Source organism: Haematobia irritans, chromosome 1, assembly GCF_050003625.1.
Source record: "Haematobia irritans isolate KBUSLIRL chromosome 1, ASM5000362v1, whole genome shotgun sequence".
Lineage (NCBI taxonomy): Eukaryota > Metazoa > Arthropoda > Insecta > Diptera > Muscidae > Haematobia > Haematobia irritans.
This window is the reverse complement of record NC_134397.1, coordinates 59264939-59290290: the sequence shown is the minus strand read 5'-3', so window position 1 is coordinate 59290290 and position 25352 is coordinate 59264939. Positions and strand designations below refer to the sequence as shown.

Below are 25352 nucleotides of genomic sequence, written 5' to 3'. Positions count from 1 at the left end.
CCGTTAAAAGTCGATTGTGAACAACAAGATCAAAAGACGATTAGTCGTTTTCCACCAATATTAAATCGATAATTAATCGATCTTAACAAACATCAAATGTGATTAAAAACATTGACGTTATCAAAAAGACAATAAAGTGATTTTTACTGATATATGACAATTCTCAAAGTTGGGAAATTCTTTTTTTCCAAAACAAAAAAAAAAGAATACCAAAAATTATCGATTATGAGCCACATTAAAAGGCGATTGAAAATAACGAATAGATTATTGCAAACAATATTGTTTTTTTTCTGGTGATTACAATTCTTACTAGAGGAATTAAACCATTGTCGCTGGATCTTTTGTTATTTTGAAACAATAATTGTTAGAAACTAAATCTTTTAATCGTCTTACCAATTTTGATAGCTTACTGTTTTATTTGATTTGTGCCCACTAATTTCTTTGAAAGAAAATGCATACTACTAATGTATGCTATAGTATATAGAACTTCTTGCTAACTAATTGTTGAAGAATACAAATTACTAAATCTTTCTAAAATTTCATTAAATTTCTAAATAGAGATAATAATATTTTTTATATTCCACCATTTTTTTTTTTTTGTGTTCTAAACGCGATATGTTCAACTTTTTTTGTTTGTTGCATTTCTATTCAAGTTTTGTATTTGTTCCCATTTGTTGTTTGTTTTTTTTTTATATATTAACTTTGTTATGTTTGCGATATGAATTATTGTTATGGGGGCTGGTTTATAATAAATAAAGTATTGGGTATTAGGGAAGGTCGAGAATTATTATGCATGCATCGAAAAAAAAATAGTGGATACCCGGAACCGGTGGCCACTTATAAGAAATTAAAGGACATAGCAAATGTCCCAAAAAAATTGTTCGCTGTATTTTAATTTTGTATCAAAATTGATTCAATAAGTAATCCAAAAAATGACTCCTTCATTTAAAGATTTAACCAGAGTTGTTTTAACAAATCTTAAAGTGAACTTTTATCTTTGATGGTTATTTTGTCTACCTTTCCCTTAATTTTTAATTTAAAACCGATCCGCCCTATTATAAATATGAGTTTGCTCGTGTGTGTATGTGTTGAATATAGATAAATTGTTGCATTTCGCTTGAGAGACTTTTTAGGATAATAAATAAATAAATAAATTTGGGTATTATAACTGCATATTGATATGGTCGATAAATGGTAAGTACGAAAGATGAGAGGTATTCATAAATATTACTAATGCCCTGTTCCTGTAGATCGGACGAAAAGCAGTCACTCGAATTTGAATAATTTTGAGGTTTTCGTCTATTGTTGAATGATTTTCAAAAATAAGAAATTATGGCCTGAGAATTCATTCAAATTTTATAAATATTTTTACTTTTATATGTTTGATTTCTTGCCTTTTGAAATAGAAGAAAATCTTACGACGTAGGGGAACAGAGCATCAGACTGTTGGTTTTTTGTTTGTTTTGAAAAAATTTAAACCCAAACACCATGGGGATTTTTACTTGTGGGAACGGCATTTTCCAACTGGCGTGGAGAACCAATAATACGACGACTGCTACCAGGTTTATTAGAACCTAAAAATAAAGTAATAATTTAAATCGATGAACTTTTTCCAACACAACAAAAACTCACCTTCTAACAAATGTTTGATTTCCTCTGACGTGGTTACAGTTAAACTTTGTAAATTAACCTCTTTCATTTCATTAACCAATTGTTCAACCTTAAAGATAACAAATAAAAACAAATCATGCTTTATTTTGATCATTTTGCCCTCGTGTGTGTTTTTTCGTACCTGTCTCTTTTTTTCTTGTATTGCATTCTCAATTAATAAAATTTCTTTTTTCAAACTTTCTGCTGTTTTATTCGATGTATCCGTATTATGTATGGCCTGATCAATTTCACTTTGTATACGTTCCATTTCTATTAGGAAATCACGTTCAACATTTTGTCTATAAAATAATAATTTATATGTATAGCGTGTATATTTGTATAGATAGAATTTTTAAGTTGTACCTCATGTTTTGTTTGGAATTTGTTCGTTGCTCTATTTCAATATCATCCATTAACAAACGAATTTTATTTTTGCATTGCAATAATTCCGTCTCACAATTTGCCAATTTCGATCGCAATAAAGCAATTTCAGACTTTAAAGTTTTCTCCTGTTGTTTAACTAGTTCGTTTTCTTCCTCAACATACTGTAAAGTTTGTAGCTGAAATTGAAAAAAATAAAAAAAAAAATACATCATTTGATATAGTTTTATGAAATTTGATACAACCTCAAAATGTATGCATTTGTTTATAATAGTATACCATCAAATAATTTATCCATACTTCTGTATTATGTTTGAGTTTTCAAAAATTTTAGTGTTGGACACAGAATTATTGATTGTCTTCAATCAATAATTGAAATTTCTTCAATCACAGAAATAATAGTAACAAGTATATACGGCCGTAAGTTCGGCCAGGCCGAAGCTTATGTACCCTCCACCATGGATTGCGTAGTAACTTCTACTGAAGACTGTCATCCACAATCGAATTACTTGGGTTGCGGTAACTTTTGCCGATGACAAGGTATCTTAAAACTTCCTAATACCGTAATATATACCACGTAGTCCATACGTGGTATATATTAAATTTAAAATTGCCGATTAAATACGTATATAATTAAGTTTGACAAAATTTTCTATAGAAATAAAATTTTGACAAAATAAAATTTGACAAAAAAAAAAAATAAAAACATTTTCTATAGAAGTAAAATTTGGACAAAATTTTCTATAGAAATACGATTTTAACAAAATTTTCTATAGAAATAACATTTTGACAAAATTTTCTATAGAAATAAAATTTTTACAAAATTTTCAAAAGATTTAATTTTGACAACATTTTCTATAGAAATAAAATTTTGTGTTTGTTTTTGATAAAATTTTGCCAAAATTTTTTATAGAAATAAAATTTGACAAAATTTTCTATAGGAATAAAATTTCAACAAAATTTTCTATAGAAATAAAATTTTGACAAAATTTTCTATAGAAATAAAATTTTGCTAGATTATTTTTGCTCGAGTGGCAAGCATGATTATGAACCGATATGGACCAATTTTTGTGTGATTGGGGATCGGCTATATATAACTATAGACCGATATGGACCAATTTTGGCATGGTTATTAGCGGCCATATATTAACACCACGTTGTAAATTTCAACCGGATCGGATGAATTTTGCTCGTCCAAGTGGCTCCGGAGTTCAAATCTGGGGATCGGTTTATATAGGGCTATATATAATTATGGACTGATTTGGACCAATTTTTGAATGGTTCCTAGAGACTATATACTAATACCATGTACCAAATTTCAGCCGGATCGGATGAAATTTGCTTCTCTTAGAGGATCAGCAAACCAAATCTGGGAATCGGTTTATATGGGGGCTATATATAATTATGGACCGATATGGACCAATTTTCGCATGGTTGTTAGAGACCATATACTAACACCACGTACCAAATTTCAACCGGATCGGATGAATTTTGCTCCTCTAAGAGGCTCCGGAGTTCAAATCTGGGGATCGGTTTATATGGGGGCTATATATAATTATGGACCGATGTGGACCAATTTTTGCATGGTTGTTAGAGACCATATACTAACACCATGTACCAAATTTCAGCCGGATCGGATGAAATTTGCTTCTCTTAGAGGATCAGCAAACCAAATCTGGGAATCGGTTTATATGGGGGCTATATATAATTATGGACCGATATGGACCAATTTTCGCACGGTTGTTAGAGACCATATACTTACACCATGTACCAAATTTCAGCCGGATCGGATGAAATTTGCTTCTCTTAGAGCAATCGCAAGCCAAATTTGGGGGTCCGTTTATATAATGGGGCTATACGTAAAAGTGGACCGATATGGCCCATTTGCAATACCATCCGACCTACATCAATAACAACTACTTGTGCCAAGTTTCAAGTCGATAGCTTGTTTCGTTCGGAAGTTAGCGTGATTTCAACAGACGGACGGACATGCTCAGATCGACTCAGAATTTCACCACGACCCAGAATATATATACTTTATGGGGTCTTAGAGCAATATTTCGATGTGTTACAAACGGAATGACAAAGTTAATATACCCCCATCCTATGGTGGAGGGTATAACAATCACCAACGTCAATTTAAAAATTAATTGATCCAATTAAAAATTTATTTGATACTATTAATTTAAATGCAGAGAAAAAAAACACGAATTTTTTTCCAATTAAAGTCTTGAGTTTTAAAAAATATTCTATTTAATTGAAACAAAAATCAATTACAAAAATTAATAGTATCAATTAATTTTTTAATTGATACTATCGTTTCTGTGATTGAAGACATTTCAATTAAAAAATTAATTGAATCAATTAATTTCGTGATTGAATCAGAATTTTTTTTGTGTGTGATTGATTTTTGTTTCAATTAAAATTGTTGCTGAACCAATTAAAAAATTTAATTGAACTTTTTTTAGATTTCAATTAAATTTTTAATTGGAAAAATTTTGGTGACATTTTTTTGTGTATAGCGAGTCCTATAGATTGGAAATTAAGCATTGTCTTAAGACTGGGAATATCGCAAACAAAAAACAATATGATTCAATCACAGAATTAATTCATACAATTAATTTTTTAATTGAAATGTCTTCAATCACGAAAATGCTACAATCAATCACAGTTTTAATTGGTCATGAAAAAAAATATTTGATTAAAATGTAATTGATTTGTTTTCAAATAATTTTTTATGTGATTCAATTAAAAATTTAATTGATGTTGATTGCAAACAACGATTAATTTTTTAATTGATACAATTAAAAATCTATTGAAGTTGAATGCAAAAAATCAATAACTTTTTTAATTGATTCAATTAAAAAAATAATTGAAGTTGATTGGAAAACGCAATCAGTGTTTTAATTGATTCAATTAATTACTTAGTTAATTTTCAATCAAAATTCCAATTAACTTTTCAATTAAATCAGTTAAACAATAAATTGAGTTTTACAATCGACATCAGGTTGTTGATGACAGATACTCGGCCAAGCCAAACAGATATACCAAAACATGGAAAGTCAAACAGGGAGATTGGTCTATATGGGTGCCATACCAAAACATGGACCGATACACACTATCTTCGGCACACTTATGTGTGGATCTAAAATATCCCTAAATTTTGAATTTCAGGCCAATCGGATAAAAATTGCGGTGTTAAAAACCTCCAGAAATCAAATCGGAAGATCTAAAATACCTTTAGATTTCCATTTTAAGGAAAGTGAATACAAATTTAGATGGCTATACGCTCAAAAATTAAAATCGGGAGATCGATCTATATATCAAAATATGGATCAATACACACGATATTCGACATACTTATACGTGGGCCTAAAATACCTCTAGATTTCCAAATTCAGGCAATTCGGATACAAGTTGCGTTGTCTAAAAGCCCAAGAAGTGTAATCGGGAGATCGGGCTATATGGGGGCGATAGCGAAACAAGCACCGATACACACCATATTCGGCAGCTAATCATCAACATGGATTCCGCAAAGTATACAGTACGACAACGGCTTTGCATGCCATTTCAGCATTTATAAATAGGGGACTCAATCAGCCCATTTCGTGTCATAGGACGGTCCTCGTGGCTCTCGAAGGCATTCGATACGGTCAACCATGCTAGACTTTTCGAGGACATCGAGAACACGTCCCTACCGGTTGGAACCAAGCGTTGGTTTACTTTATTATCTTTGGGGACGCCAGTCGTATGTGGAATTTAGGGAAAGGAAATCAAGACCCCGTACAGTGAAACAGGGAGTTCCCCAGGGTGGGGCGATATCTCCGCCACTGTTTAACCTCTACCTATCCTCTATTCCACACCCTCCAGACGGCGTCGAGATTGTATCATACGCAGACGATTGTACAATCTTGGCATCTGGGACCAATGATATCTGCAATCGTTTAAACGTCAACATCGCTAGCCTCTCCAGTTATTTCACTGCGAGAAACTTGAGGATATCCGCCACCAAATCCTCAGCCATACTATTCACTACATGGACGGCAAAAGTGCGCAGGCAGTTGAATATTAGTGTCGATGGAGAAATAATTCGGACCACAAATTACCACAAGATTCTTGGGGTCACATTCGACAGCCTTTTCAGGTCGTCTGCCCATGCCACTGCAATTTGTAATAAGCTCCGTGGTAGGAACAAGGTCCTCAAGTTACATGTCGGCAGTACTTGGGGTGCGGACAAAGAAACCTTGTTAACTACCTATAAGGCAATGGTGAACTATGCAGCTCCAGTGTGGACACCGCAGACTAGTGATACGCAGTGGAATAACATACATACCTGCCAGAACGCTGCCCTTAGAACTGCGATTGAGTGTCTCCGCAGCACACCCCTGGATCACCTTTATGTGGAGACAAATACCATCCCTGTGCGAAGACACAATTACATGTTGTCAAAGCAGTATCTCCTGGGTTGTTATCGCAGTAATCATCCAAACGACCATCTCATGGATACACAACTACCACCCCGGAACGTAAGGGTTGATATACATCATCTAGAGCGCGAGATCCAGCTCTACAAATGAGAGCCTCTAGATCAAGCAGCATACCAGGCAGGTTTGAACAGGATTCATGAGGATAATGTAGCTGAAGCGGTGAGAAGCTACAAGGTTAATCCTGTTTTCGGAGTCCGACCACCGCCCATAGCACCGGAGGAAAGATACCTCCCACGGCAGACTAGGGTAGTTTTAGCTCAATTAAGAACAGGCAAGTGCAGCCGCCTCAATTCTCAGCAGCCGCATCCAAAATACAATTTCAAGCAAATAGGATAAAAATTGCGGTGTCTGAAAGCCCAAGATGTCTAATCGAGAGATGGGGCTATACCCAATAGAGGTGTGCACGTGAGTAATATTTTGCTCACACTCACGCACACTCACGACGGAGAAATCTTATTCACGCACACTCACGCACCATATTTTTTGGTAGGACTCACGCTCACGCACGCTCACGAAAAGAAAATTTGTACTCACGCACGAAAATCTTTTAATGTCGTGACTCACGAAAAATATCGTGAATCACGAAGAATGTCATGACTCACGAAAAACCTCGTGACTCACGAATAATTTCATGAGTAATTTACCTATAGAACCTAAAATTATAAATGAATTCGTAAGCATATTATGTTCGTACCCGGAATTATTTTCGTGAGTGTGTTTTTCCGAAATTCATTACTCACGCACATTCACGAAGATATTATTTTCGTGACTCACGCTCACGCACGACATTTGGTTGGTTAATCACGTACACTCACGCGGTTGCCGTCAGCGTGAATTACGGCTCACGCGTGAGTCACGAAAATTTTCGTGAGTCACGACAATTTCGTGTCACGTGCACACCTCTAATACCCAACCATGGACCCAAAATATCTCTATCGGATAAAAAATGCAGTGTCTACATGCTAAAGACCCCAATTCGGGATGTCGGTTTGTATGAGGGGCTATATCACAAACTATACCGATATAGTCCATCTTCGAAATTTACCTGCCTTCAGACCAGTACGATAGCTTCAATATTGAAGACTGTAGCGTGATTACAAAAGACGGACATCGCTATATCGACATGGAATTTCTTCCTGATTAAAAATATTAATACTTTATGTAGTCGGAAATCGATATTTCGATGTGTTACAAACGGAATGATGATTTTTTAATTGATTCAATTAAACAATTAATTGATATTGATTGTAAAACTCAATTAATTTTTTTTTATTAAAAATCTAACTATTGTCAATGACTTTCTTAACTGACATAGTGTTTTTAGTTTGATTAAAAACTGATTGTTTGAAATAAATTTAAAAAAAAAATCCATTACTTTTTTTACTGACTTGTCTTCCGAATTTGATAAAAAGTTAATTAAATCAATTAATATTTTAATTAAAAATTTATAAATGATTTAATTAACAAAATTTTTTTACTAATTCAAATTTGATTAATGGACATATTTTAAAAATCAAGACTAATCCAAATTCGGACTTTCAATACTGACCAAAATCGACTAATTAATGGGCTTTTCCATTATCATAAATATGTGGTTCTAAAATTACACCAATACAATATTATCCTCTTTACCTTTTTCGTTTTAATATGGTATTTGAACAAAAACGAGGTCTTTTAACATACCTGTTCACTACCTTGCCGAAACAGTTGGTCGGCTTTTGTAATTTCTCTTGATATGGCCTCCAACTCTTGAGCTTGATCCCTTTCTTTAGACTCCAAATAAACAATTTCTGCATCGTACTATAAATACAAACAATATGTGTAATTTATTATAAGGATATTCAATTAATTCCCTTCAATATTTACCCACCTTGGTTAGTTCCATTTGTTGCTGATTAATTTTCTCCCTTTGGAATTTAATCAATTGCAATAAATCATTGTATTGTGTTGCCTGAAAAATACTCTCACTCTCATCCATACTAGTAGCAGGTAAGACCAAATCACTTATTTGTTGATAGTCCACAAAATCATAGTCATTCGATTGATATTGAGACGTTTGTTGTGGATGATTAGAATACAATGCATTCGAATTTGATGATTGAATCGATGAAGCGCTGGACACATTATTTGATGAGCCCGGCCCATTAAGTTGCTGTTGTAACGGACTATTTCTTGGAGGAGGAGGATCTCGATATGGCGGTGGTACTAAAGCACCATTTGCCGATATAGATGGTGTTTGTTTATACAACTCATTGGGTGAATTGGTAAACTTATTACTTGCCGTTGCTGTTGCATTGCCATTGTATATGTCTAAGAGATTCTCATTGCTACCCATCGACATTTGCTGTTGATTACCATGATTATTCATTGAGGCCGATGTGAAAATCATTTCAGCACTACCACTCATAGGCTCTATTCCTGAGTTCATATTACTGGTGTTATTAGCCAGAGCCGCAGCTGCAGTTCGTTTGTCTAAGGCATTGCGTACCTCAGCTAAATTAATTTCATTTATTGACTTACTATTATGAGCACCCAATTGTTGATAAATATTGTTAGATGTATTACGATTGTTGTTATTGCTATGATTATGTTCTGGAGCATAAGCAGCACCACCTTTGCCATTGCTCGATACAGTGCCTCCACTCATAGAGGAAGGCATTTCAATGGGATTCGAATGTGATTTTTCATGACGTGGAATTAATGTGGTTGTCGAGGAAGATGAATTTGTTACGGCTTGCGAATTATTGCCATTGGGATTCCTTTGAGGTATTCCCTTGACAATGCCTATATTATCAAAAGGTTTAGACTCGTGTACACTACAAAGAAATAAAATGAAAAATTTAGTTTTAACCAAAAAAAAAAAAAAAAATGGCGTTTCTGTGTGTTCTTACCCAAAACTCTTTTTCAATTCTTTTGCTCTCTCGTGGGCTGCATTCAAACTTAATTCCATGGTTAAATGTTTTTGATGTTGTGTGGTATTGGCATTTGTCACCACAGTTGCATTTAATGCATTCTCAACAATTGAATTGTTGGTATTGTTGTTATTATTTTGTTTATCAATTATATTAGTGTTGTTAGTAATATTGCTTAAACCCATTGGCTTTTTATTTAACATCACAGTTGTGCTTTCATTGTTGTTAGTATTGTTGTTGTTGTTGCTGTTGTTAATGATACCGCCGCCACTGTTATTATTACTATTATTTTGTAGAATTTCTGCCTTAGATTGTGGTGTTTGAGGATTTTGTTGTTGATTCTGTTGCTGTTTACTTTCAGAACGTTGTAGAATAAATTGTACATCGTTTGCATATTCTCCCCATTTTAATAGAAGTTTTAGGGGATTTTCATTAGGGGCCAATAGACGTTCATTATTGCGCCATCTTTCGATAAGAGTGAAACGTCCCACTTTGCCAGTTGCATGGGCCAATGCAAAAACAACATCCTGTATAGATTAAAAAAAATCGGATAGATGAATTATGGTTATTTATTTTTTGTATATTTTAAATATTTCATGCATATGCGTTGTGTATTATGACAAGAACAAACTCCTGTTCAATACACAAACGAATACATACATAGTTTTCTTATAAAGCAAAAATTCAATTTTGCAATTTTCTAGTCCGAATATCGGAACATATCCCTTTATTTTTTGGATAACTACACAGAAAAAAGTTATTATTGTCTTCCAGCATGAAATTATTTCATCCAATTAACCCTTTGACTACCTATGTCCACTACGGAGGACATTCGAAAACGGCACTAAACTCTAACTCCCCATTTAGTTTCGATTTATTTCTCAATGTTATTTTAAAGTAGAGGCTGTAATCTAAATACGCTAAAATTATTTTCCATATTGGTAGGCACTACAACGAAAAATACGCAATTTTGATACAATTTTTCTACTGTATGCCTCTAGTAAACGGACATTAAAGGCCGGTATGCACCTCTAGCGAAAAATTTCATTCCCATAAGAAATGCATTGCTATTTATGCTAACGAAATTTTCGGTAGCGTTCAATTTCGTAAGCTGGTACGCACCTCTAATGAAAATAACAGGGTTGTCAAAAGCATATTTTGGCAGCAAACATTTAATTTATTACAATCATTGTGTGCGTAAAAGTTTTAAACGGTCTGTAAATAATAAACAATTTATTTGTGGAATATTTGGAACATATATTAAAATTTTTTAAAAGCGATTAGCTGGTTTAAAATTTGTGTACACAGCTCTGTTTTTTTGTTGTAGACTTAAATAAATTTTTGCTACCGAAAATTTCGCTGGAGGTGCATACCGGCCTTAATACAAAAACTACAGCTGATATTTTTTCAGATTCATTTTTGTATTTTTTCGAATTCTTCCAAAGATATTATAGACCAAATAATGCTTGTTTTTCTAAGGCGATTCGCTCACAATCCAAGAATCAAGAAACTCATATATATAGCAAAAATGCAATTTGTTTTCTACATGCTCCTAGCACAAGTAAATAAAGAATAAAATTAAAATTATGTCTAATTCGGTAGTAAAAGGGTTAATTTTAATTGAAAATGCTTCAATTTATATAACTTACTGAAGTCAATTAAAAAAATTAAATGCTCCACTTGAAAATTTAATTGACTGGATCCAATATTAATTGAAACAAGCAATTTTTTAATCGATTTTTTTTTTCAAATTCATATCAGATTCCAATTGAAAAAATATAGGTAGTATTTTTTCTGTGTAACTAATCTCACCGCATGGTAAAATAATATCGGTGAAATTTACTATCGAGTACCATTTGCAAAAAAATTCCATTCTGATAAGACTAATATTTTGGTTTTTACCATCTGTGTCAGGGTTGATAAAGTTGACACTTTTGTGTTTTTTTTTTTATACATTTCGACTTCCAAAAGCACCGTGGCACGACCGCGAGCCATATGATACTTTTTCATCACAATTACTCTTTATAGAGTTTTTCTTTATAACTTTCTTTCATTTTGACAAAATTTTCTATAGAAATAAAATTTTGACAAAATTTTCTATAGAAATAAAATTTTGACAAAATTTTCTATAGAAATAAAATTTTGACAAAATTTTCTATAGAAATAAAATTTTGACAAAATTTTCTATAGAAATAAAATTTTGACAAAATTTTCTATAGAAATAAAATTTTGACAAAATTTTCTATAGAAATAAAATTTTGACAAAATTTTTTATAGAAATAAAATTTTGACAAAATTTTCTATAGAAATAAAATTTTGACAAAAATTTTCTATAGAAATAAAATTTTGACATAAGTTTCTATAGAAATAAAATTTTGACAAAATTTTCTATAGAAATAAAATTTTTACAAAATTTTTTATAGAAATAAAATTTTGACAAAATTTTCTATAGAAATAAAATTTTGACAAAATTTTCTATAGAAATAAAATTTTGACAAAAATTTTTTTATAGAAATAAAATTTTGACAAAATTTTATTTTCTATAGAAATAAAATTTTGACAAAATTTTCTATAGATAAAAATAAAATTTTGACAAAATTTTCTATAGATAAAAATAAAATTTTGACAAAATTTTCTATAGAAATAAAATTTTGACAAAATTTTCTATAGAAATTAAAATTTTGACAAAATTTTCTATAGAAATAAAATTTTGAGAAAAATTTCTATAGAAATCAAATTTTGACAAAATTTTCTATAGAAATAAAATGTTGGCAAAATTTTCTATAGAAATAAAATTTTGACAATATTTTCTATAGAAATAAAATTTTGACAAAATCTTCTAAATAAAATTTTGACAAAATTTTCCATAGAAAAAAATGTTGACAAAATTTTCTATAGATATAAAACAAACTTATTATACCCTGTACCACAGTAGTGGTGAAGGGTATAATTATGACAAAATTTTCTATAGAAATAAAAGTTTGACAAAATTTTCTATAGAAATAAAATTTTGACAAAATTTTCTATAGAAATAAAATTTTGGTGTTGTTTTTTTTTTATTTCAGCTTTAAGCTGAAATGATTAAAGAACAAAGACAATGATTAAAGAACAAAACCAACAATAACAAAACAAAACGAATGAAATAAAATTTTGACAAAAAAATTCTATAGAAACAAAATTTTGACAAAATTTTCTATAGAAACAAAATTTTGACAACATTTTGTATAGAAACAAAATTTTGACAAAATTTTCTATAGAAATAAAGGGTGATACGGTCAAAATTTGGTCAATATAAACTTGACGTATTTCTTTCAATTTTGCATTTAAAAAACCTGAACACCCCTCATTTTGAAGGTGTGTGTGTGTAGAATGTTGCTCCTATTTTGATTTTGGAATTCACTCTTCAGTTGTCAAAATGCCGTCCAAGCAAGAAGAGCAGCGTATCAAAATTTTGCTCGCGCATCGCGAAAATCCGAGCTACTCGCACGCAAAGCTGGCAAAATCGCTAAAAGTTGCCAAATCAACCGTTACACACGTAATTAAAGTGTTTGGGGAACGTTTGTCGACAGCCAGGAAGTCTGGATCGGGGGGAAATCGAAAACCGGAAGCCGCTGAGACGACAAAGAGAGTTGCCGGTAGTTTCAAGCGAAACCCTAACCTCTCTCTCCGAGATGCCGCAAATAAGCTGGGTGTATCGTCTACAACCGTGCATCGAGCCAAAAAACGAGCCGGACTATCGACTTACAAGAAGGTAGTGACTCCAAATCGCGATGATAAACAAAATACGACGGCCAAAGCGCGATCCCGGAGGCTGTACACGACGATGCTGACGAAGTTTGACTGCGTGGTAATGGACGACGAAACCTACGTCAAAGCCGACTACAAGCAGCTTCCGGGACAGGAGTTTTATACGGCAAAAGGAAGGGGAAAGGTAGCAGATATTTTCAAGCACATAAAACTGTCAAAGTTCGCAAAGAAATATCTGGTTTGGCAAGCCATCTGTACCTGTGGCTTGAATAGCATCATTTTCATAACTTCCGGGACTGTCAAATAAGAAATTTACGTGAAAGAGTGTTTGAATAAACGTCTGCTGCCTTTCCTGAAGAAACACGGTTGTTCCGTATTGTTTTGGCCGGATTTGGCATCTTGCCATTACGGTAAAAAGGCCATGGAGTGGTACGCCGCCAACAACGTGCAGGTGGTTCCCAAGGACAAGAACCCTCCCAACACGCCAGAGCTCCGCCCAATTGAGAAATACTGGGCTATTGTCAAGCGGAACCTAAAGAAGACCAAAAAACTGCTAAGGACGAGCAGCAGTTCAAGGCAAACTGGCTTTCTGCGGCGAAGAAGGTGGACAAGGTGGCTGTACAAAATCTGATGGCAGGTGTCAAGCGTGAGGCCCGGCAATTCGGATTTGGAAAAGCGAAACCCTCACTGAATATATTTCCTGATACGATAACGATAACGTTGATAAACGATTTCACCGATTTACACGCGTTTTCCCTTGAAAATTTTTTTGACCGTATCACCCTTTCAAATTTTGACAAAATTTTCTTTAGAAATAAAATTTTGACAAAATTTTCTATAGAAATAAAATTTTGACAAAATTTTCTATAGAAATAAAATTTTGACAAAATTTTCTATAGAAATAAAATTTTGACAAAATTTTCTATAGAAATAAAATTTTGACAAAATTTTCTATAGAAATAAAATTTTGACAAAATTTTCTATAGAAATAAAATTTTGACAAAATTTTCTATACAATAAAATTTTGACAAAATTTTCTATAGAAATAAAATTTTTGACAAAATTTTCTATAGAAATTAAATTATGACAAAATTGTCTATAGAAAAAAATGGTGACAACATTTTCTATAGAAATAAAAGTTGACGAAATTTTTTATAGAAATAAAATTATGACAAAATTTTCAATAGAAATAAAATTTTGACAAAATGTTCTCTATAGAAATAAAATTTTGACAAAATTTTCTATAGAAATAAAATTTTGACAAAAAATTTTCTATAGAAATAAAATTTTGTCAAAATTTTCTATAGAAATAAAATTTTGACAAAAATTTCTATAGAAATAAAATTTTGACAAAATTTTCTATAGAAATCAAATTTTGACAAAGTTTTCTATAGAAATAAAATTTTGACAAAATGTTGTATAGAAATAAAATTTTGACAAAAATTTTCTATAGTTATAAAATTTTGACAAAAATTTTCTATAGAAATAAAATTTTGACAAAATTTTTTGCAAAAATAAAATTTTGCAAAATTAGATTTTTTAGAAAATCTAAAAAATTGTCCCAATCCGTCTAAATTAAAATATATGTACACTCTTACAATAGTCTTTAAATTTGATATTATGTAATTTTAGCAACATTGGCTTTGAAAAGTACATTTTTAATAAATTTTTAGTACTTTTTCGTCAACATCATTTATCATCCCTGATCTGTGTATGTGTGAATGTCCGCGGATTCTATAAAAAGACCTATAACGTCCGTTGATTTGATTCTGTTTTTTTTTTGTAATTTAAATCGCGTTGATCATATTCTGCATGTGGATTATACCTCCACAAATTTTTTTTCTTATTACACATTTTTGCCCGAACGACTTCCTTTTGTTTGAAAATTTAAAAATGACTTTCTAGACAAACTGTTTTGCAAGGTCCATCTGTAAACGACTTTTATCAACTTACTTATACCAATTTGGAGCATCATTGGACGAAATTTATAGAATACCAATTTGAAGCATCATTGGACGAAATTTATAGAATTATTGTAAAAACTAAAATTCTACGTATGGTACCACAATCTAAAGATAATACTAAAGAAAATAATGTGTAAAAAAATATTCCAAAATATGCATCGGTTCTTATACCCCGCCACACTGTGGAACAGGGTATTATAAGTTAGTGCATATGTTTGCAACACCCAGAAGGAGACGAGATAGACACATGGTGTCTTTGGCAAAAATGCTCAGGGTGGGCTCCTGAGTCGATATAGCCATGTCCGTTTGCCCGTGAACGCATTTTGTAATCAAAGTCTAGGTCGCAGTTTTAGTCCAATCGACTTCAAATTTGGCAGAAGTATGTGTTTTGGTTCAGAATAGAACCCTATTGATTTTGGAAGAAATCTGTCCAGATTTATATATAGCTCCCATATATATATTTTGCCCGATATGGACTTATATGGCCCCAGAAGCCAGATTTTTACCCTAATTTGCTTAAAATTTTGCACAAGAAGAACAATTAGTACTATAGTCAAGTGTGCCAAATTTTATTGAAATCGGTTCAGATTTAGATATAGCTCCCATATATATCTTTCGCCCGATATGGACTAATAAGGTCCCAGAAGCCAGAGTTTTACCCAAATTTGGTTGAAATTTTGCACTAGGAGTACAATTAGTAGAGTAGTCAAGTGTGCCAAATTTTATTGAAATCGGTTCATATATATCTTTCGCCCGATATGGACTAATACGGTCCCAGAAGCCAGAGTTTTACCCCAATTTGGTTGAAATTGGGCACTAGGAGTACAATTAGTAGTGTAGTCAAGTGTGCCGAATTTTATTGAAATCGGTTCAGATTTAGATATATCTCCCATAAATATCTTTCGCCCGATTTACACTCATACACATTAGTTACCATAGTGGCCAATCTTTTACTCCGATTTAATTGACATTTTGCACAGGGAGTAGAATTGGCATTGTCGCTATGCGTGCCAAATTTTTTTGAAATCGGAAGTTTCCTTAAAATCGGCGAAGTTTCCTTAAAATTGCTTCAGATTCAAATGTTTCCCATTATTTTTTTTTTTACTAACATTGTTTTCCACCTTAGTGCATTAGCCTTAAACTTCAATTTTGAGTCTATAGATTTTGTAGAAGTCTATCAAATTCTGTCCAGATCGAGTGATATTTAAATGTATGTATTTGGGACAAACATTTATATATAGCCCCCAACATATTTGACGGATGTGATATGGTATCGAAAATTTAGATCTACAAAGTGGTGCAGGGTATAATATAGTCGGCCCCGCCCGACTTTAGACTTTCCTTACTTGTTTTATTATATGAAAATACCCAGTTTTCTTTTAGTACTGTAAACAAAATACGGGGTATCCAGAACACCGCATTGAGGTTGTAATGCGTCATACATTATGGCAATCACAAAGCGGTGCACTGCTTCTGTAAAAGGTTTATCCATAGTTAACAATATGGACTTGAAGTTTTTTTTGGGTCTATAGACTTTACCGTCAAACCGGATATACCCGACAACGATTGTAAATCGAGCATTTAGAATCAGTTGTTGTTGTTGTAGCCTTTTTCGAGTTTTTCGGGAAATGTGCATAATTCAAATGGGGGTTTGCAGTCCTTGGACAGGGTTGAAACCCCTGTGTCCGCCCCGGGCCTTAGACCGGACTGCAATGGGGACGGATTTGTTAGCCATTTTACGGATATTTATAATCAGTCTTTATTTCTAATAAGAGTAGAGCAAAATTTGAATTTACGTAAGAGTAGAGCAAAGATCAAACCACGTTCACTTATTTTTATACCCACAATGGTGATGGGAATATGTTTGTCATTCCGTATACAACTCGTCGAAATAATACTTTTATATTTCTCAGACAGGGAATGATCTGTCTAGGACCGTCATACTGACAATCGGTTTTCTGGCTGTACCAATTGTATGTACATTATACTTAATTTTTATTAAAAGATTGTGTGCTAGTATAGGTTAATAGTTAGTTTTAAGTAAATTTTTCCCGAATTGTACTAAATTCTATCAACATGTTGTCATATATGGCGTTGGTTGATTAAATAAATGAATAAATAAATATTGGAAGACGGAAATAGTCGGAAGACTATATAAATTAAATTTATATTCTTGATCAGGGAGAAATTTTAAGACGATATAACCACGATTGTCTGCCTGTTGGAATCAATAATAGCGTTATCGTTGTGAAATTTGGCACAAATTCGTTATTTATTTGCGGCCAGGTGCTGTTCGAAAATGGGCTATATCGGTCCAGATTTTTATGTAGCCCCCATATAAACCAACCCCGGAAAAGTATTTTGGGCTCACACAGATATGCGTCGAATTTAGTTTTTATCGATCCATGTTTTGGTGAAGCCCCAAATATAGACCGAACTAATCTGTGATAAATTGTAGATTTCGCAATTGTAGGTTTCGGCATAATTAAAATGACAGACCGCAATTTCTTAGAATTGTCTTAGAATTTACCCTGACAAGGAAAATATACCACACAATGATGTGTTCAAGAAAAGTTTTCCAACTATATTTTTGATACATTGTTTTGTAGGCTTCTTTACCAGAATCATCATCTAACTTTCATGATCCCAATTTTAAACCAACAATTTTCCCCCTAATAACAAATATAGGGTGAGTGCAGCAAATGCGGTAAAGGCTGGTAATGTGGCATAGTAGCTTTTTTATTTTATTTATTTATATTCTCTATTTAACAACGTACGTTTAACTAAACAAAGCTGAATAGATTGTGGCTGTCGGTTGATTTTTGCAACTCTTTCTTTGTGCCAGTAGAAAGAATTCACATTTACCCGTGCTCGATTTTTTTCTGTGGTTCTTAATCATTTCGTTTTGTGTGAAGGTATATTTTCAATTTATTAATTTTCGGATATAAATAACAGACGAGTACTAAATAAGCATACAATTTATGCAATTGCGATATATTGCATTTATTTTTTTTTTTTACAAAAAAAAATCTACATTATGGTGTACCACAATACCTGCACATTTTATGAATTCGTGCTTAATGTGTTTTTTAATAAATTCGCAAAAATATATCCGAAATTAAGGGTTTCTTATTTGTCGGTCATAGTTGCTAACACTAGTAAAATTAATGTGGTAAAATCTTAGCATTGTCGTAGAAGAACAAAAAAATTGTCTATCGAAAAACAAATGGGTATACCACATTTGCTGCTCTCACCCTATACTAGAGGTGTGCACGTGAGTAATATTTTGCTCACACTCACGACGGAGAAGTCTTATTCACGCATCTTTTCTTTTAATGTCGTGACTCACGAAAAATATCGTGACTCAGGAAAAATGTCATGACTCACGAAAAACCTCGTGAATCACGAATAATTTTATGAGTAATTTACCTATAGAACCTGATTGAAAACATAAGTATGATTAAAATCGAGAGCGTTATAAAACTCTACACCTAGGGTGTCACTAAAATTATAAATGAATTCGTAAGCATATTATGTTCGTACGCGGAATTATTTTCGTGAGTGTGTTTTTCCGAAATTCACGTAGATATTATTTTCGTGACTCACGATCACGCAAGACATTTGGTTGGTTAATCAAGCTCACGCACACTCACGCCGTTGCCGTCAGCGTGAATGACGGCTCGCGCGTGAGTCACGACAATTTCGTGTCACGTGCACACCTCTACCCTATACTTCGAACAATCTAGATCCGAGTTATAGATGTGTTCAAAAAAGAGTGTTCCAAAATTTATTTTGTATGGAGTAAGAGTCGAGACCATGTTGTGAACCCCAAAACCAGCAATATCCTCATATTCCAACAGTACAGTACATGTCTGGTCTTTAAATCAACGACCTTTCATGACCCTAATTTGAAACCCCCAAAAAAAAAACTATATAAAGAAGGCACTCTCTAAGCTTCATAGACGAAATTGGCATAATGTCTATGGTAGCACTATTAACATAAAGATTACGACAAAAACTCTTCTAATGGATTCCAAAACAAGATTAATGACTACACATTACTTAAGATCCATTCAACGTGTTCTAAATCACAAACTATTAATCACAATAATGTAAATATTTTGGCCCCAAAAACAAGCATATGCCCTCAACATATATGTGTAAAATTATTATACATACCTGACAAGTAGTATTGACGGTAACTCCACAAACAATCCTTTGGATACCTTCTACCCAAACTTTCAATTCCATTTTGTTGTTTCAATGAAATTAAAGAAACTCGATGGAGTAATCTCTGCCAAATAATATTTTTCGCTTTAAACCGTCTTCCGACTTCTATCCAATAAAAATATAAACTAAATTTGAAAAAATACTGAGTTGTGTTTTACTGCCTTCGATTTTGATTAAAAAATTGTCCAATTGGTGTTATTGTCGATAGCCGTGACCATAACAATGGCTCTGCAACCTCTGTATGTTATCCAACCAAGCTAATTATATTGTGTACATCACTAATTTTAACTTAATCATTGTTGGTATTATTCCAAATATTGCCAATAAATGAAGCCGAACACTGGTAACGTAGGGCCAATAACACCAGCAAAATTGTACATTGATCGATATGTTGGTAATAGAAAGGGGGAAGAGCAACAGCTTTTTGGACGATTGACTTGTAGCTACATATCTCTGCATTCAATGATAGTTGACCATTTAATGGGGGTGGGATGGGCACAGATGAACAGCAAATTTGCAGCTTTTCTACTTTCGCTGCTCTATGTGCAAAACATAATAAACACTAGACCTTTGTTTTTATTATGCTTTGTTGTTGTATTTAACATTTAAATTCACTTTTATTTTGTTGTTTCTCGCGAAAATTTCCCTTTCTTTGTTAATATCCACTTCTACCAGAATAAAAAGAAGAAGAAGAATACAACGAATAAGAAACTTCTTCACCAGCACTCAACACTGAATTGAAACAAGCGATGAATTTCACGTTTAAATGTAGTTTCCATGGAGTTGTATGTTGTTAAATGTTAATTAATTTTAAATTAATGGGCTATTGGACTAAATGACTACCCATTGGTATTCAGGTAAACTTGTAATGGGAATAGATTTCTATTGTAAACCAGAATCGGTTGTGTACTTTCGCAGTCGATTTTTTAAAGTAATATTTCGTTATCGATAACCGATAAAATAATAGTAATTGAATTCATGCCCAATAAACACCAACGTTTGAAGAATATTAGAATTCAACAAGTTATCAAACATTTTTTCAAGTGATTAGGGATATAGGTGCAGAAAATCGCGTTCTCAACACAGACTACAGCGATAGTTTCGCGATAGTTTCTTAACCATTATTCTGAAATTGAAATTCATACCTACCACGGTTGCCACTCGAGCCACAAATAATTTCTGAAAATTTTATTTCAAGAAAATTTTTTGTAATTGAATTCATGGTGCTAATTGGGGTTCATTGTTCTAGTTATTAATTTAGGACGTGATTTTCCCAACTTGAATTTGAGCCTAATTCTTTGAAAATAGATCACAACAGAAAGATTCAAATTTTGTTCCGGTCCTTTTGTGTCAACCTTTAGCGCAGTGGTTTCCACCATCTTAAACTGATAAGGGGTAAATTGGGTCTTATGTATCGCCTTCTTATTTTTGCCCTAGGTGCTACCAGCTAATGCCTACAGTATCTTGTTGTTCCCAATATTTTTGTTAATCAATTCCACGAGTTTACAAAATAGAAATATGCTATTAATTGTATCATGTAGATCTAGTTTAACAGACTTTATTTGCCATTGCTTTATTTCTTAAGGCATCAAATTTTTATAGAGAGACAATATACTATTAATACTACTACCATTACTACCAGTACTACTTTTCTATTTTTTCAAAGTACGGCAAAGTGTCGAGAGGAGCTGAATAATCCATAATCCATATTGGGCCATTGTATATATCCTTAGTATTCCCATCTTGCCAAGAACCTTTTGGCAGATAAATGTCACGTTCTCTTTCACCTTCTTTTATTATGGGAGCTGCTATTATGCTTTCTCCTAACAGAAATTCTGAAAAACCAAAGGTCTTTATTCATATTTTTGCAATTTACGTATATAAAACATACGATCAAATATGCCCTGTGCAACTCTGTCGTCTGGATCGACCCACCATAACGGAGGATTAACAGGCTCCCCTGAACTTGCGGCCAACTTGAAACGTTCCATTATCATTGGTGTATATTCAGCGTGTAATTTGGTAAATTTCTTACTGATCTGAATGGTTTCATCATCATAATGCCATGGTACATATGAGAATTGTAAACTGGGCATAAATACATTTGCCTGAAGCCAACGAATGAATAACTCTTTACTAGGTGTTCTATTGTCATAGCCATTACCGCCAATCATATCGGGCAATACATAGGGATAACCATTCAGATTCATTTGCAACAAAGTAGTTATTAATGTTAGTAGACCATTATTCCAACCCCATTCAGAATCTTTATCAATCATTCGCACAAATATGGGGACATCTTGAGTTCCTTGACCAGAGCGTACTTCAACCATGGAACCCAATGACCCCACAGTACGTACATAATGTTCGGTTATTTGATGGGGTGAAGTCTAAATATTTCCACTCAGAACAGGATCAATGGGTACCCAACTCGTTTCACCGGCGTCAAATTTGAAGCTATCAATACCATCTTCAGTTTGTAAACGTTGCAAACGTTTTTTAAACCATTCCTGGACTTCGACCTTTGTAAAGTCTATATAAGCAGCCTCACCAACTTTACTGTTCCACCATTGAGTATCAGAATTGTTATTGTGATCTAAAACAAGATACCTAAAAACAAATCATCAGTAGCTGTCGACATTTTTTCAAACACACCTGATGTGTTGAATATTGGCGTACATCTTTCTTAATGTAGATTATAATAAATGTTGTCAATTAATAATTATATTATACAATTAATTGTAAATCGAACTAAAAAGTAAGTTGCGAAAAGGATTAAAAGTAAAAGTTCAATTAAAATATTAATCATCCCAATTAATACTTTAATTAGATAAAATGTATTTGCAAAAAACAAAAAAAAAAATAATTGAACGTTCTGTTTGAAAATATTTTCTATATACTATGTATTCAATGATTCATTAAATAATTAACTATTTTGTATATAATGTAGTTTGCAAAAAACAAAAAAAAAAAACACAAGAATATTATTATTACGGTCAATTCGGACTCGGCTATAAAAAGGACTACCATGTCATTGTGCTACCTCATGGAATCGGGCTGAACTCAATTATTAGAGAGAATTTCATCACTGTTGTATCATAATTGACTGTATAATCAAAGGTAGCATGATATAACGGATTGTCACTACACCTAACTAATAGATGTACCCTGGTATTGATCTCTTTTTGATTTAACGTGCTTACCCTTTAGATAGCGCCTCACTATAATAGGGTTCACAATTTTTATTAATAAATGGATGTATCCAAAGGGTAACCCGAAATCCTTTGCTTTTAAGTTCATTGGTGAGTGTCTTAATCGATGCGAACTTCGATTTGCGGAATGTCAGTGCCCCATAACAATCCTCCCAATCGTCATCAATTTCCAACTGGCTATTTTCAAAACCATTGGTTGTTATGGCATTGGCGAACTCTCTAACAATATCTTCGTTAATCTCAGTTTTATAAAGGGCCCATGTCGACCAAATGGGATATTTAACCATACGTTCATCGGGATAACTTTCAGGGTGGTGGAGTAAAGTATCGACTGCATGCATATGCGCTGTTTTGGCATTATTCGCTACGCCTATATGATATACGAAGGTTCTTGGATTGACACGTTGGTTATATGGTAAAATATTTCGTGCAGCAAAACATAGCTTATTTTCGTAACCCTTCGAATTTTGGGTAACGAAGAGTGGAGTCTCTGGTTCGACGTAGAAAAAAACTCCCCTTGAGTTAAGCCAATAACGTTCAGCCAGACCAGTGTTATTTTGTTCCTTAGTGAGATATGAAAAATTACTAAAAGTCAATCGCTCGATTGGCCAATATTGAAAACGATTCTCGGGTCCTCCGTACCAATGAGTGTTGGACATATTCAAATCTATGCAATCCATTGGTTGTGTATTGTTTGTTACGTTTGAGCGAATAACACGAACATGTGTAACCGAACTAGTTGATAGTACGAGATCAAATTCGATATTGTTTGATCCATCTGAAACGGATAATGTTCCTCGGGAAGTTAGCTTCAGACCATTGTTTGTGTAGAAGTTGTCGAATGTAACCATTTGCAAACTCGTGGAACCTGAAAAATACAGTTTAAAATATCAAATAAGTAAAAAGAACTATATATACCAACCACTAAAACTCTCGTGAATCACTAAGATTTCACTATGAAAATTCCAGGTTATATACAGTTGTGTATCTTACACAACAAAATATTCTAGAATGGGGTAATGCGTCTTACAGATTATAAGTTTATCCGGAGGACCGTGGTCGTGTCTAATGCGCTTTACAGACTATCAGTTATTCCGGACGACAGTGCTCGTGTCGAACATATCCCATATATTGTGCAAATTATAAGTTAAGTCCGACGGCATAATCGATACTGCTGCATGTTTATGGGATCGATAACACATTTACCGATTATTTAGTCATCGCCGACAAGTCGTATCGATCCGACACACTATAAGATTCTTTACAAACACCGGCATTCCGTCCGGAATAACTGATAGTCTGTAAAGCGCATAACATATCCCAAATATTGGCCACATTATAAGTTAAGTCTGAATGCATAATCGATACTGCTGCATGTTTATGGGATCGATAACACATTTACCGATTATTTAGTCATCAACGAATTGTCGTATCGATTGGACACACTGTAAGATTCTTTACAAACACAGACATTCCGTCCGGAAAAACTTATAGTCTGTAAGACGCATCAGCCGACAATAGCAGAATTGCATCTTATAAATCAACATAATTCCTTTGTTCAATGTGTTTTTATTCGTATAAATGTTATAACTATATATATTGTATAAATTTTTATTCAAATTAATAACTATCTAAACAATCTTATTCTTTTACAACTATCTTAAAATGCACTTCGTCTAACAGTTTGAAGGGGCTCTTATTGCCGTCGTTCTAAATTTATCTAAAAAGGCACCTAATAATTGCACTTTTTTGTAGTAACTTGGCGTGGTACGAATTCTCAATAGTGACGTCACTTTTGCGACTAGTTTCGGAATCGTACACGACTGTTTTCGATGTGGTGGGGATTCTCAAAAGCGCCGTGAAATTCAAAAAATGTTGGCAGGGTTAATCGAAGGATAAACTAACGATTTTAACATTACAATAGATATGACGTTGAAACCTCGTTTTTAAGCCGGTATGCCCCTTGCAAAAAATACCTTCCCACAAGAAATGAATTGCTATTGTTATAGAAGCTATAGAAGTTTTCGGTGGCGTTAAACACTACATTTTAACACTTTGCGTTAATTAAAAAAAGAAATAGTCCACAATTTTTAGTGGAATTTCAATAGGGAAATTAAGTGTATTGCAATATCGAATTTTAATTCGCATACGTAATCACCTTTAAGTATTTCATAATGTAACTTCGATGAATTTTTTTTTCAGTTTGACATATATATTACTATTTGGAAATTTATTGTCTTCTTTTGCAGGCTGACATCCTTTTGTTATATTCAAAATATACCCCAGGACAAATAATATTACAATTAGTTTAAACATTTTACTCCATTTGCTTGCGATAAGTTTTAGTACGCGTAACTTTTTTACTTCGATACTTCTGTTAGTCAGTTACGTAGTCGTTGTTCTTTTTATAATATTTTTAATGAACTACAAGTGTTTCCGGCTTTTATCTGAAGTGGTGGGCATATATTGTTGATAAATCCATTCAATTCGCATCCACCTCAAGTTGCAAACTATTCAAAAAAGTAAAAAAAAGCTCCATGCACTTTTTATATATAAACAATGTCGATAGCCCAATAACGTAAAATCACTCACATGGATGCATATTAAAGTGAGTTGAACATGATAAATTATCAAGTACCCTAAAGAATTCCAAATGGAAAAAAAAATTTCAACTGAAGCAGTATCAGCAAACAATTATTAGCTCCGTTCGAGAATCTGATAATTTTTGATAACTACCACAAATTTTTACTTTTTACCAAAAAGCCAGCA

The 25352-nt window shown here is 33.0% G+C and overlaps 2 protein-coding genes across 2 annotated transcripts; both read right to left on the bottom strand.

Moving 5' to 3' along the window:
* Nucleotides 1-1082: 1082 nt before the first annotated feature.
* RASSF8 (ras association domain-containing protein 8) lies at nt 1083-20266 on the bottom strand. Its single transcript, XM_075290514.1, has 8 exons — nt 19321-20266; nt 9410-9957; nt 8389-9334; nt 8202-8318; nt 2014-2210; nt 1793-1949; nt 1633-1720; nt 1083-1574 (listed from the first exon to the last, which is right to left on the bottom strand). The coding sequence occupies exons 1-8, from the start codon at nt 19390-19392 to the stop codon at nt 1474-1476; spliced, it is 2226 nt and encodes a 741-aa protein (XP_075146629.1). The 5' UTR covers nt 19393-20266; the 3' UTR covers nt 1083-1473.
* Nucleotides 20267-20899: 633 nt separating this feature from the next.
* On the bottom strand, nt 20900-25299 carry tobi (target of brain insulin). Its single transcript, XM_075290513.1, is given in 6 exon segments — nt 20900-21206; nt 21263-21981; nt 22575-23451; nt 24742-24775; nt 24777-25093; nt 25176-25299. Coding segments are annotated over 5 exon segments (1944 nt in total). The 5' UTR covers nt 24900-25093; nt 25176-25299; the 3' UTR covers nt 20900-21015.
* Nucleotides 25300-25352: the final 53 nt, after the last annotated feature.

Coding starts and splice junctions, on each gene's coding strand:
- RASSF8 (XM_075290514.1), bottom strand. CDS start 19,392: ATGGAATTGAAAGTTTGGGTAGAAGGTATCCAAAGGATTGTTTGTGGA. Junction 9,335..9,409: donor GAATTGAAAAAGAGTTTTGG/GTAAGAACACAC, acceptor ATTTCTTTGTAG/TGTACACGAGTCTAAACCTT. Junction 2,211..8,201: donor TTCGGCAAGGTAGTGAACAG/GTATGTTAAAAG, acceptor TTTCAATTTCAG/CTACAAACTTTACAGTATGT.